This window comes from Dendrobium catenatum, unplaced genomic scaffold (genome assembly GCF_001605985.2).
Source record: "Dendrobium catenatum unplaced genomic scaffold, ASM160598v2 fragScaff_scaffold_1351, whole genome shotgun sequence".
NCBI lineage: Eukaryota > Viridiplantae > Streptophyta > Magnoliopsida > Asparagales > Orchidaceae > Dendrobium > Dendrobium catenatum.
In genome coordinates, this window is record NW_021319813.1 from 173,426 (window position 1) to 186,849 (window position 13,424).

General features: G+C 35.0%; 1 protein-coding gene across 1 annotated transcript; it reads right to left on the reverse strand.

Moving 5' to 3' along the window:
- Positions 1 to 1,981: 1,981 nt before the first annotated feature.
- Positions 1,982 to 6,638, reverse strand: LOC110116098 (WD repeat-containing protein 76). The gene is made up of 4 exons (XM_020849562.2): positions 5,755 to 6,638; positions 4,554 to 4,960; positions 3,078 to 3,176; positions 1,982 to 2,507 (listed from the first exon to the last, which is right to left on the reverse strand). Exons 1-4 carry the CDS (start codon positions 6,535 to 6,537, stop codon positions 2,297 to 2,299), a joined length of 1,500 nt encoding a protein of 499 aa, XP_020705221.1. The 5' UTR covers positions 6,538 to 6,638; the 3' UTR covers positions 1,982 to 2,296.
- Positions 6,639 to 13,424: the final 6,786 nt, after the last annotated feature.

Consider the following 13,424-nt stretch of genomic DNA (forward strand, 5'->3'; position numbering starts at 1 on the left):
AGAAGTAGTAATCATCAAAGCTCTACAATCCTTTATGTTTCTCTTTACCAACAACAACGATAACATGACCATCACTACTAAGGCTTCATTTGAGACTGTTTTCTTATTGTTTCTTAAAGTACCTTTCTAATAAAATTATTTTTAAAAGTGGTAAGAAAGGCATTCCAAACAAACAAAACCTAAGAGACTATTTAATCAGAACTTTTAAAAGTGAATTAAAAAATTCCCCTACAATTTTTTTTTTTCTTTTCGTTTGGATTGAAACATCAAACATAAAAGCAAAATAAATCTTTGAGTATTTTAAAAATACAAATCTTTCAGTTTTTTCCCTACATTTGATTAGAAGTTCATTTAAAAAACTACTTTAAGTAGTAAAAAAGACATCACAAACAAAGCCTAATAGGCTATTTAATTAGAACTTTAATAAGTGAATTAAAAAAATTTCCCCCGAATTCTCTTTTTTCTTTTAGTTTGACAAGGGCGGAGGGAGAGGGGGGCAAGGGGGGGCACGTGCCCCCCCCTAAATTTTTTTTCCCTTGGCTAAAAGTGATTTTAAAACAATTTTTTTATGAGAAAAATAAGAGTTGGAGGTATAAATTATAATTATTCAGTCAAGATTTTTAATGCACGTAATATATTCATAAAAAAGTTGTCATATAATTTATTGATCAATTTTTTTATCAAAATGGATCTTAAAAATATTGTATTTATTTTGAGATATGTGTAATTTACATTTTAATTAAATTTTTTATGTATTTCACTCATTTTAAAGTAAATTTAAGTGTGGATGATCAATTTACATAAGAAAACTAGTATTATTTTTATAAAAAATAAGACCTAACAATTCTATGATTTAACATGCAAGACTATGCTTTAGGCTTTGTTCGGAATAATTATCTTACTAATTTTAACAATAACTTTTTTATAAAAAAATTTACTCCGGCTACAATATCATATCAAAGGCACAAACGGAGACCACTCCCAAATAGCCTTTCTCTCGACTCAAGCAGCCTGTTTCGTTTTCCCCTTTGCTCCTCTCTCGCTACTCGCGACATCGTGACATCGAGCACAACTTTCGTTTTTCTTTCCGCTCCTCTCTCGCCATGTTTTTTTTTTTTTTTCGCCTCTCTCCGCACGTTTTTGCGCCTCTCTCGACATGTTATTTGCATTATTAATTTTGATCTTAGAGCTCTTTTTGACTCTAGCAATAAGTTGGTAAACATAACTATTTTAATGTATTCTAACATTTCAAATGAGATGACAAACCGCTTGAAAATTCACCATAGGAAAACCGTCGAAAAATTTATCCTAAAAAAACTGCCTAAAAATTGCGCCGATAATGAATGATTTTTCTGTAGTGTTTAATTTAGGCCCCCCCTGAATAATATTTCTGGCTCCGCCACTGGTGGGGGGGGGATCTATAAGAATTTTATAACATACAAAATTTTCATTTTCACTACATTTGATACAAAGTTTACTTAAATCAAATAAGATAAAGAACAAATCAAGTGCTAAATTAGTGCAATTGAATTTGATCTATTAATTAAAAGTTTTAACTATCATTTAAAAAATCTTAAATTTAAAACTTGCATATATATTGAATGAGCTTAACTTAATTAGCCCAAATGTCCCAAAAAAAAAATTAGTGCAATGTTTACATTAAATTAATTTTAAAACATTTAAAAAGTTAACAACCCAAATATACTCTTATATTATTAAAATATATACTTAAGGTATTATATATATATATATATATTCAATTAGAGCAAGCTCACTAGTGTTATTTAACTTGGTTAAAATAATCAACTTTTATTATGCTTGCTTGTTAACTTATAGAGCATAACAAACTATTAATGAACATAAAACCGACATAAAAAATATTTAAAAAAATAAAAAATACATATTATCACATTTGCATAAGTATATTCATATAAATATAAATAAATGAAACAAATATATATAAAAGAACTATAAGGAAAAATTAGTCGAACATACTATTTTTGGCGGAACATGATTTTTTTTAGCATCCGTATACATAAATATCACCACTCATTATAGATGCCGAATGGCGAATGTTAGCTTATAAGGTGAATAAAGCAATACTTTTTTTAACTCAGAAGATTCATTCATCTTTTTCCGGAATAAGAACTGAAAAAGGTTCAACGATGTGCATGGCCACATAGCTGCTTCTTGTACAATGGTGGGATTTACAAAATCTCTTTAAAGACGAATGCTTAAATTTTTGATATGCTACAAACGCATAGCGACACAAGAGGTCCAAAAATTGCTCCAATATTTATGATTTTGTCCACACAAAGACCTTACCACCGGCTGTGGCACCAGCAAGAGTTCCAATTTGGCAGGGGTGAGAAGCAAAGCGGCAAGGTATTGAAGTCATTTCTGGGCTTACCAAAGCCGTCGTAGTTTTGCTGGTAATAGAAATAATATCCACAGCTCTTCTCATATTTCCAAGAAACAGAAATGAGTCGTCCCACCCCCAAATAGCCCTGCGAAAGGAAAATTAATAATTTCTAACTTCAATCATTTCCTTGGGCAATATTTGGTACACTTTTTTCTGTTTTTAGTAGGAAAATAGATAAATAAAATGCAATAAAACTATCCCCCTTCAACTTTATTTCATTGCATGCTGTAACTTGTGTTCTAGATCATGCAAGCTTAGAAAAAGGTATGGATGCGTTGGAAAAATAAGGTAATCCATGGACCAAATGCATATTTAAAGGGAATTGAGGATAACCGCTACAAGGGAAAAACAATAATGTACTTAAGATACTATACGGGGATGAATGCATATTAAATGCTTGATCATTTGTAGAAATTTTTTTTCTGACATGATTCATTAAATTTTGGCAAAGAATTGGTAATGTGTTAAAGATTAAAGTAAATTACAAAACAATTTTCATGCCATCTCATCAGAATTTCATTAAAAAGAATTTTGCATTAACACAGATTACTAAACATATTAAGTTGATTCTTTTGAGTACGCTGCCTAAGAAATTATGCCAACTGTATAAAGGTAGTACATGTTAAACCAATTATTAGAAACAAGAAGAAAATACCTGAATGAGGACAACCATCTACCAGTCTGATTGTAATGATGAACCATAGATATATCATTGAGGTGGGAGAGATTGATAATTCCAACTGTATCGTCAATGCTGCGACAATAGAATAGCAACTATCGTAAGAAGGAAGAATAAATCTTTAAAAATAGCATAATTCCTTGAACAATATTAACAATGAGATATTAGAGAATTTCCGTTCCAAGATAGAAAAATAAAATCCTTCCATTTAAGCGAGCATTCCCATTTAAATTACAAGATTGTAAGAGAAACATGATAAGAAAATAGAGAACATAAACAGTAAATTAGCGAAAATCCATAAAGGTAAAGTTTGAGGAATTATTAAGAGCCACCAGAAAACACCACGAAAACTGTAGAAAGTTACCAAGAAAGAACTCTGGGAGAAGAAAAACAAACAGAAATTAATGCACTCCTTGACTCACTTCATGCACGACCATCGAGAGAAGTGGAGGGTTTGTGCAAAAAAAGAACTAAAAAAACAAAGCATAAGAGATCGATATTTATCTCCACCAAGAATGTGGTCATTACATATGAGAAAGTCCTCTTGCTAAAGAAATCATTAACCATTTTTTTCATCGCCTAAATTTCAGTTACAAAGCCCAATTGTGCATTCCCTAAAAAAATATTTTCAGATGAGAAGCAGGATCAAACTGTTTGTAACTTATTGGCCAAATAAGACTTCAAACCTTGAGTGCATGCCTCAAAAATGAACATGGTACTGTAATGGCCGGACTTCAGAAAAGGATTTCACACACACACACAAAGAGAGAGAGAGAGAGAGAGAGAGAGAGAGAGAGAGAGGAGGAGGAGGAATTCATTCTTCAATGTTCGCTTCCTGATGGTAATACTGCTATAATACAAACTGATCTTTATAGTATCAGATTAATAGATCAGTACAGATCATTCACCACAAAGAGATGTGGCAAGCTGGCTAGGAGGGAAGGTTAAGTTACTTGAGTAGGCGGCTCTATTTTATTTAAGACTATCGATAGAATTTGAGTTTCCGTTACAAACTTTTCAGAATTCATTTTAAAATGATGGAATAGTGCATAATAAATGTATTAAAAAAACACAGAATCAGGTCTTCATGCAAATTCATTACAACTACACAAGTTCCTCCACGTCATATAATTGAATATGACTTGAGCATTCATCCCTCTTCTACTGACTGAATAGTAAGAGCCAAGGTGCAAAAGAAAGTGCAACAGAGCATCATTTTAATAAGAGCATAAAAGGCTCAACTAATTTTGCAATACATTGTAGACAGATTATGACACTTGAATTCTGATTACCAGGTGAAATTTTCATCACGTGAATAATATCATGTCCGCATAAATTCAAATATATAAAATTAATAAATTATGTTTTCTAGCATATTAAAAATTGTTAAAACTAATGCTATGTGAAAAATGCAATAAATTTTTCTTTTGAATCAAGTTATGTCAGAGGGACCTTGTTGTTGCAAGGTAGTTTCCAGTGGGAGAGAAATATGCCGAATGAACAGCCCTATTATGGCGAACCACATTAAGCTGCTCCGGTTGATGATTCTTCATTCTTCTTAGGTCCCATATGCAAGCCGTTCCATCCGTTGAACTTGTAGCCATTAAATAACAATTTTCTGGACTGAAGTCTACTGAATTGATTCTGTCTTCATGAAGGCCCCATTTGCTTGAAACCTTGCCAGCTCTCTCGTCCCAATGTTTAAGATCCCCTGCTCCCTCTCCAATATAGAGGGAATCGATATCACATGGCCATTGACAAATAGAAAATATACAGTTCTCGGTAGAATATGTCACATTAAAGGTTTCCTTCTCAACATCCATCTTGCGAACTAAGCCATCATAGCTACCAGTAAATATCTGCATAAAATCCCACCAGCTTATTTTACATGACAGTTTATTTTTACAATAAAATAAATTCTCAAGAATTAAGCGTGCCAAGGACACAGGAAAGAAACCGAAAATATCAGTAAATAAGAACACACACACACATTCCCGCTAACTTTAAGATTTTGCAATTTTTATTGTGATGGAAATTACATGATTTTGAGAAAATAATCACAGAAGAAAGATGATAGCAAACCTTATCGCACCAATTCAGCCTTAACAACAAAGAATAATATACAGAAAGAAAACTTGATAAAAAGAATATTGCAGAAAGAAAAAAAAATAGAACCATAAAGGAAAAATTTTTCAGGGCAACTAAACAACCATGAAACATGCTGTTCATTCCGAAACCAAATACATGAAGTTACTGAAAACAGGCGTATGACTTCAATGAATAGATGGAGATTTCATTCCAACAAAAAAAGGCAAGCAAGTGGGCGCATGAGAAATCGCATGTTCTCCGTTTTCTGGCACACTCATCTCACACTCACTCTTCACACGCTAACTCACACACAACGAAACGGAAACAACACCATAGAGAAGCATGAACAACATAATGAAGCAAACAGCATCTTCAAACTGATAAAATTCTATGAATTACATGAAACATCCACATGCCCTAATGGAAAATAAAGTATACCAAATCACGAAGCTTAAAGAAAGGAAAGACCTTCCAATCATACTTCAGAACAAGCAAGCGTAAAATTTTAAGTGATACAGAAGAGTTATTAAGCCAATCAAAAAATATGGAGGTAAAGGACCAGCACCTTACTCACGCTTGAGGGATGAACGGAGATCCCTGAAACCGAAGCAGAATGCGGTGCATAAACGTAAATTCCGCTATCGTCCTCGTTCCCATCGCCCATCCCAAAATCCAAATCCCAGAACCCAACATTTCCCAGCTTGTTACCGACGACAACCACGGTTCGGTTAGCAGAAGGCAAGAACTGGACGCTAAGAATCCGTTCCGGAAGAACCTTTCCAACATTCTCGGGCTTCAGTACCATCGACGACCTCGGATCAAACTTGTAATCCCCCAATAGTTTTGACCTCGACCCGCCATCGACATCGGCTCCTGCAGCGGCTGCGGCCAAAATTACATCGATGAGAGGGCGGTCAGAAGCTGCAATTTCACCTAGGAACGCATCATTGATGTGGATCTGCTCGCGCTTCCGCGCAGGCGAGAGCTCAGGCTTTGGAGAAGGCGGGAACGGTGAGGAATCTGTGGGTGTTGAAGGGTAGCCAGAGTGATTTGGAGGGAGGCCGCGGGTGCGGAGCGACCGGCGGATCACTAATGGAGATCGAGGAGGAGAGTTCTTTTGCTTCTTGATTTTGTGGGCATATTTGGTGGATTTGGAACTGCTGCGCTTGAAAAAGTCAGAGACCTCGGAGGCCTTAGAATGGAGCATCAAGGACGCGATCATCTCGCCGTTCCGGCGGATGTTCTCGAGCCGCTGGCTTTCATAATCCGTTAGGGTTTTCTTGGTCGCCATAGAGAAAGGGAGAGAGCGCGCTCGCAAAGTAAATGACCCCGAATAGTAGAAATTCATTTATTGGCTTGGCGTGGGTGCTGTAGAAGGCGGGAAAAAGAGGCGAGGCGAGTTTTGCTGTAATACTTGGCGCCATTTCCCGCGGCCGGGGTCGGCCGAGCTCTTGGCCACTATAAATCATTAAAAAATATGAGAACATTTAAGTTGGATGTATAAGTTAAATTTGATGAAGATAATTTTTTAATCATTCAATTTATTCTGACATATATATAATATAAAATTTAATTAAATAGCTATAAATTTTCTTACGTTAGATTTAAATTTGAATTAGACTCAGAAAAGGATTTTAGCATTTCAAAAGAAGAAGAAAAAAAATTAAATTAGAGAGCAAAGGAAAATGCTAAAGAAAGATGGAGAAGACAAAGAAGATTTACGATTTTGTCACTGATTTCCACTATAAAAGAGAATTGTTTTTGCCAAAAAAAATTCATAAAATAACCCCATAATATTGAATTTATAGAGCTTTAGATACTATAGAAAAAGCTATAAATGAATAAAATATGTATCTTAATATACAAAGCAGCCTCAAAGCAAAATCAAGTTGGAAACTTTCAAAATTAAAATTGGGACCATCAAAATTCCGATTTTAGTAAACTTACAGTCGAACTGATGGTTTAAAAAATATGAACCCAATGACACCAAATTCGACTCAATCCAAGCCCAAATGGATCCAAATCAAAGACCCGAAGTGATTTTGGAAGGTTCAAATCACAATTTGGATTACCAAAAGTTTTCCAAAGATGATATGCTTATAGTCGAATCGAGCTGCTCAACAAGACAAATCCAGCGAGCCCAAGATCACTAAATTCTGATATCACTATGACATTCAAATGTCCAATAAATAGTCAACGATCAAGGGAATCAACATCGGTCGTTCATACAAATCACTCCCAACTTACCCTTGATCTTCCTTCTATTTACTGGTCATGCCACTCTCAGAAATCTATAAATAAACCCCTGATTTCTCATGAAAAGGGATCCAAGCAAAGAAGCTGAAGGAAAGATCAAAGATCTCTCTTATGACCTAGCTCCTCCTCGACCACCGTCGGACTTCCGCCAGACCACCAACTAACTTCATACTTCCACTGAACCACTACTTGACACCGGACTTCCGTTGGACACCCAACTAATGTCAAACTTCTGTCGAACTACTAATTGATGCCCAAACTTTCGCCGGACCACCAACTGAAGCTAGACATCTGCCCGACCGAGCATCGCCGGACCTTCACCTTACCCCCGTCTATCACTAGGTTTTAACCAGATTGTTGATTATTATAATCTAATCATCCTCAAGTATGATTCAGTCAACTATAATATACTCAAACACTAGGGAAATCATTTCAATTGAGCGTGACCCCATTAATTTTTTCCCATTTTCAAGATTTTTGAAGTAAAAAATCTTGTGTTCTCTTCTTGTATGATGGATATTCGTGCAATGCTGAGACGTAAAATTCTAACTTTACTATCATATATATTCTAGCCCTCAACAATTTGGCATTGTATGTGGGAGCCTTAAACCCACTATCCCAAGTACTTCTTCAATGGACAATAAGAATAGTAATCGCATTTTGGGAACCTCCTATTCCAACTTCCATCAATCTAGGAATCAGTCTATGAATCATGGACACCAATTATCTACCTCTTTTTATTTTAGGGGAAAAACACTGCTAAATAAGGAACTTTAAGTCCTTCCCTAGAAGAACGTATTCGAAAGATGGAAGAATCTCAAAATGAGACAATTCAACTTCTACAATAAACTTGGCCACTAGTACTAGCAAAACAAGAGGAGGTTCTTCTCCCTCGATATCCACTACAAGCTTAAGGTGTTCAACCCAAACATCTTCATGTAGAGATTCCTCCTGCTCCGTTAAGGAGGCAACTACAATCACATAAAGACAACAAACTTGCTGACACAACAAGTTCTATACATCTTTCGCACACAGGTCAGCAACCTCGCATTCCTTAGGACATCCTTAAAGACTTAGCCTGATCGTACATTGCTAAGCTCCCTCGCAATGCCCTATATCATGAATTACGAAGATTGGTTTGAGAAGATTTCCATGTGAGAGGTTTAAGATAATCTCTTTCTCAGTTGACTTCTAGGAGTCATCACCCCTAACTGAAGCCATTTTTCAACACCCCATTCTAACAAGGTTCAAACTATGGAGTATCAATTCCTATGATGGGACATCCAACCCCTACAATCATATCAATCACTATATAAGCATAATGTATATCCAGTGAGCCTCAGATGTGCTCATTTGCCAAGTTTTCCTTGCCACCCTCAAGGGACAAGCTCGGACATGCTTCAATTCACTTCCAGCTAGAACAATCTCCACATCCGTCAAATTGGCTAAAGTGTTCGTCAAATAATAATAGCCAATCAAAGAATTGATAATGATTCTTCACCTCTCTAGGATTTGCAAAAATGAAGGAGAATAACTTAAGGAATATTTTTGATGATTTTCGATCAAGGCTTAGCAAATTTCAGGAGTGGATCCTAAATTACTAAGAAGAGTTTCACTTAGAGGCCTCCATCCTATACCCTTTTACTCGACACTTATGTGAGACACATTTATTTTGTATGTTGATCTGATCCATTATATGGAGGTACAAATATCAATAGATGAATCCATCAATGCTCATAGGAAGCAATTTGAGTAACATTTTAGAAAGTGCAAAAATGCTCCTATATTGAATAACTTATTATTATTGCAAATAAAATAAGGGAAGAATAACCTGCCTCCTAGACCCCCATTATCATGACATAGATTCGACAAGAGGATGAGTATACACTATTGAATGCATCTAAAGAAAATGTATTGATGGTTATTCAAGTTCAAGAAAATATTAAGAGACTTAATCCTTTGAAATCAAATATGGGAAATCAGGATCAATACTATCATTTCCACCATAGTCGTGGGCACACCAATAAAACCTATAAGCCGCTCAAGAATGAAATTGAGAGACTTATCTGATAATGATACCTTCGATAGTTTATTCAAAATTCACCTAATTGAGATGACGCTCATCTAACTAGGGAGCAAAAACAACAACAACAAAGACAACCATTGAATAATTATCAAATGGTTAGTGAGATTAAAAATATTATAGGGGGCCCTTATTGCCTAATTAAATTTTACTGGCTGAAGATGAAAAGCCAACATTAATGATTCTGAATTAGAGGGAGTAAAAACCCCTCATCAAGATCCACTCATGATTAGTGTGAGGATTAGTGACCCGTGTTACAACATCAAAATGATCTTGGTCGACAATGGGAGCTCGATGGATGCCCTATTTTTCTCTACTTTTCTTAACATGGGCCTTGCCAAAGAAGACCTTTAACCTGTCAGAAGACCTCTATATGGGTTTGATAATCGACCCGTATGAGTAGAAGGAATAATTAGCCTCCTAGTTGTACTTGTAGAATTATCTTAATAAGCTACTGACACAATCCATTTTTATTATGATAAAATTAGAGTTAGATTATAATGTTATCTATAAAAGACCCCTCAGTTAATCTTTGGAGTCGTTGCCTCTACTTCACACCTCAAACTAAAATTCTCACCTTTACTGGATCGGTATGGTGCGAGAAGACCAACAAATGGCATAATCTTGCTATCTTAAATAGTTTTAACCATGTCCATGTGTTACCTGAATCATAAAAGATTTCAATTTCAAAATAAAGTTATCCTTCAAAAGGCTTCTCTTATAAAAGAACTCACTTCTATATTCATTTTTAAAGAGCACCCTTAAATGACCACATAATTTGGGTCATTGTGTTAATAATATTACTTGTCTTGTGTCATCGTGCACCTCTTCTATGTTGAATATAGTGTCACTTTGATATCATGGTGTCCTCATATGTATATCTTATGTTTTGAATATGGTGTAGTTCTTATATCCCTAGGTCATATTAGGGAGCTATTGTATTATCTTACATAATATAATAAAATGTTGTTTGTTCTGTTCTAATATTATCTCCTTTTTTAAAAAGAATAAAAAAGATAATAAAAACTAATAATGAATCTAATCTCTTTATCCTTGATTCAAGAAATATATATTCTTTATTGCACCTTAATTACTAGATGATTAATCTCAGGGGCATTTGATCCGACCTCTTTTATATAGGTTAAGGTCATCGAGCAATACTCTAACATACAATCTCAGATAAGTCAAATATCATAGGAGAATGTCAATTAAATCATAAAATCCTTGATTCTAGAAATATATAATTTTTATTGTATCTCAATCACTAGATGATCAATCCTAGGGGGATTCGATCTGACCTTTTCCATATAGACTAACGTCATCGAGCAATACTCTAACATATAACCTCAGATAGGTCAAACATCATGGGACAATGTCAATTAAATCATAAAATCCTTAATTTCAGAAATACACAATCTTTATTGTGTCTTAATCACTAGATGATCAATCCTATGGAGATTTGATCCAACATCTTTCATATAGGTTAATATCATCGAGCAATATTCTGACATACAACCTCGGATAGGTCAAACATCTTAGGAGAATATTAATCAAATCTTAAATCTTTGACTCAAGAAATATGTAATTTTTATTATGTCTCTGTCACTAGATAATCGATCCTAAGGGGATTCAATCCAACCTCTTCCACACAGGTAAATACCATCAAGAAATAGTTTGGTAAATAATCTTTGATAGGTCAAATATCCTTAATGGGTTTTCTCGACCTCTTCTAAACATGTTAACATTATCAAGAAACCCTTTGATGAACACTCTTAAAATGATCAAAGCACTAATAAAGCCTTAGCTCATTTGGTATTATATTACTAGGCTACTGGTATAGGTGCATAACTTGACCACCTCTATAAGGCTATTCATCGTTCAACTCCCATTAATATAGATGCCTACTACTTCCAACAAACATTCCCACCAATTATCTCCTTTAGCTCTCCACTTGGCCATCAACTATTATAAATCTTGATTCAAAGATTATAATTTTGATGATAGCAAATATTTTTAACATCTCTATTTTTCCAGCTATTACCCTGTCTACTAATGTTTCAGGTCTATAAGGTCAATTGCAAATCAAGCCAGCTCAAGATTGGGTAGATTATGACTGAGTCATTTTGTAAGTGTACTTAAAGTATTTTTATCTTTTATTGAGTCAAATTTAATAAAGTGGATCCTGATATTAAGTAACCATGCACACATATACTCAGGGGGAAAAGTTTTGTCTATTTTAGAGTTTTCTGTTTTTGATCATATCATTTGGGACGATCCCAAATTATCCTAGACAATCAATTAAAAATAAAAATCCTAATTATGGCATCCTAATTAAGGTAGCTGGATTAAGCAAATCATCCTATATAATATTAACATCATCCTATATAATATGCTCAAATCAGAAAGAATTAGCCACCACCTTTTTTAGGCATGTTATTATTTTGAAACATCGTATAGGACATTATCCTAGACGATGCATTATAATTATATCTAAATTAGTCTAATGATTAAGTGAAGTAATTAAGGTTTGATTTGTTGAGTCTAGTGAATAGGTTGTTAAACCTAAGTTAATGTTCCAAAGCTACCAAGAGGGGGACCCTTCGTCCTTTCATACTCTTCTAGTGTGGGCATATAACCCTTCATCCTTTCACACTCTCCTAGTGTGGGCAGAGAACCCTTCGTCCTTTCATACTCTCCTAGTATGGGCAGAGAACCCGATCTCCTTGACAGATCTCCTCACAAGAAATCTAGAAGGAAGAAAGAAAAGATTGAAGTAATCTCAAATCACAAGTAGGAAATCTTACCTTTGAACATCAAGCGAAGCCTTCACGCTCGAGTGGTAGGAATCCTCCTTTGAATGCTCTCTCACACTCTCTCCTTAACTCTTCTTCCAATAAGCACGAAGATCAATGAGCAAAAAGATTGGGTGACAGTAAAAATTGGACCTTATATAGGAGAGACAAGAAAAACTGTCCAAAACTGCAAAATTTTCAAGTTATCACGAAATGGATCATCCCGTACGATCGTGGATCATCCCGGACGATTTTACTTAAAGTGTAGGAAATGATCCTTATGTATATTGTTATGAACTATGTTCGTACACGCTTATCGTCTCGTACGAACTAGGTTCGTCCGGTACGAAACGGTTATTGCATAGGTTGGTTCTCAAATCCCTGCAGGACGTAACCAACTGAGGTAAGTCGGTTCCGTTCGTCCTAGGATGAACAAGTTTCATCCTGGACGATTTTATACAGAGAGTTACGTCCAAAAACGAAGGTTAATTTTGTCCTGTACGATTTTATACATAGAGTTTCGTCCAGAGACGAACCATGCATTTCGTTTGGACGAACAATGCAAAGTGAGAATCCCGAGACGTTCATCCCGGGACGAATGTTAAATTCGTCCTAGACGATTAGGACTTATAAAAAATTTCTCCCTGCCTGTTCGATCCATTACTCTTCCGAGGGCTTAATTGACATGGTCGTCTCGTACGAACTAGGTTCGTCCCGTACGATCAGTTCATAAAAATTGTTCCCCCAAGTGTGTGTGTTGTGATTTTTCACTCAATTACAATCACTCACTCTCAATTCAAAACTTATAATTTATAAATGAATATTTGCTAAATTTGATTTGAAGTCTTCATATCTTGGAGTTGATTTTCCTGAAATGTTAGTACACACTAGAGCAAAAACAAATCTTCCAAAAAAAGTGTTAGGAGATATATATATATAAAATAATAATATTTGAAATCATCAAAATAATACAAGTTGCAAGAATGTAAAACATGCAAATAGCAACTCTCTTAACAATGATTAATTGATCATATCATCCTAGAAGATTGTAGGATCGTCTTGGACAATCTATTAAAAAACCTTAGTTTCTTTCTAAATCGTCTT

Bases quoted from the DNA above. Each gene is read 5' to 3' on its own strand.
- LOC110116098 (XM_020849562.2), bottom strand. From the start codon at position 6,537: ATGAATTTCTACTATTCGGGGTCATTTACTTTGCGAGCGCGCTCTCTC. The intron at 4,961-5,754 runs GTGCTGGTCCTT...GATTTTATGCAG, and splicing joins ATCCCTCAAGCGTGAGTAAG to ATATTTACTGGTAGCTATGA. The intron at 3,177-4,553 runs GTCCCTCTGACA...CTATTGTCGCAG, and splicing joins AACTACCTTGCAACAACAAG to CATTGACGATACAGTTGGAA.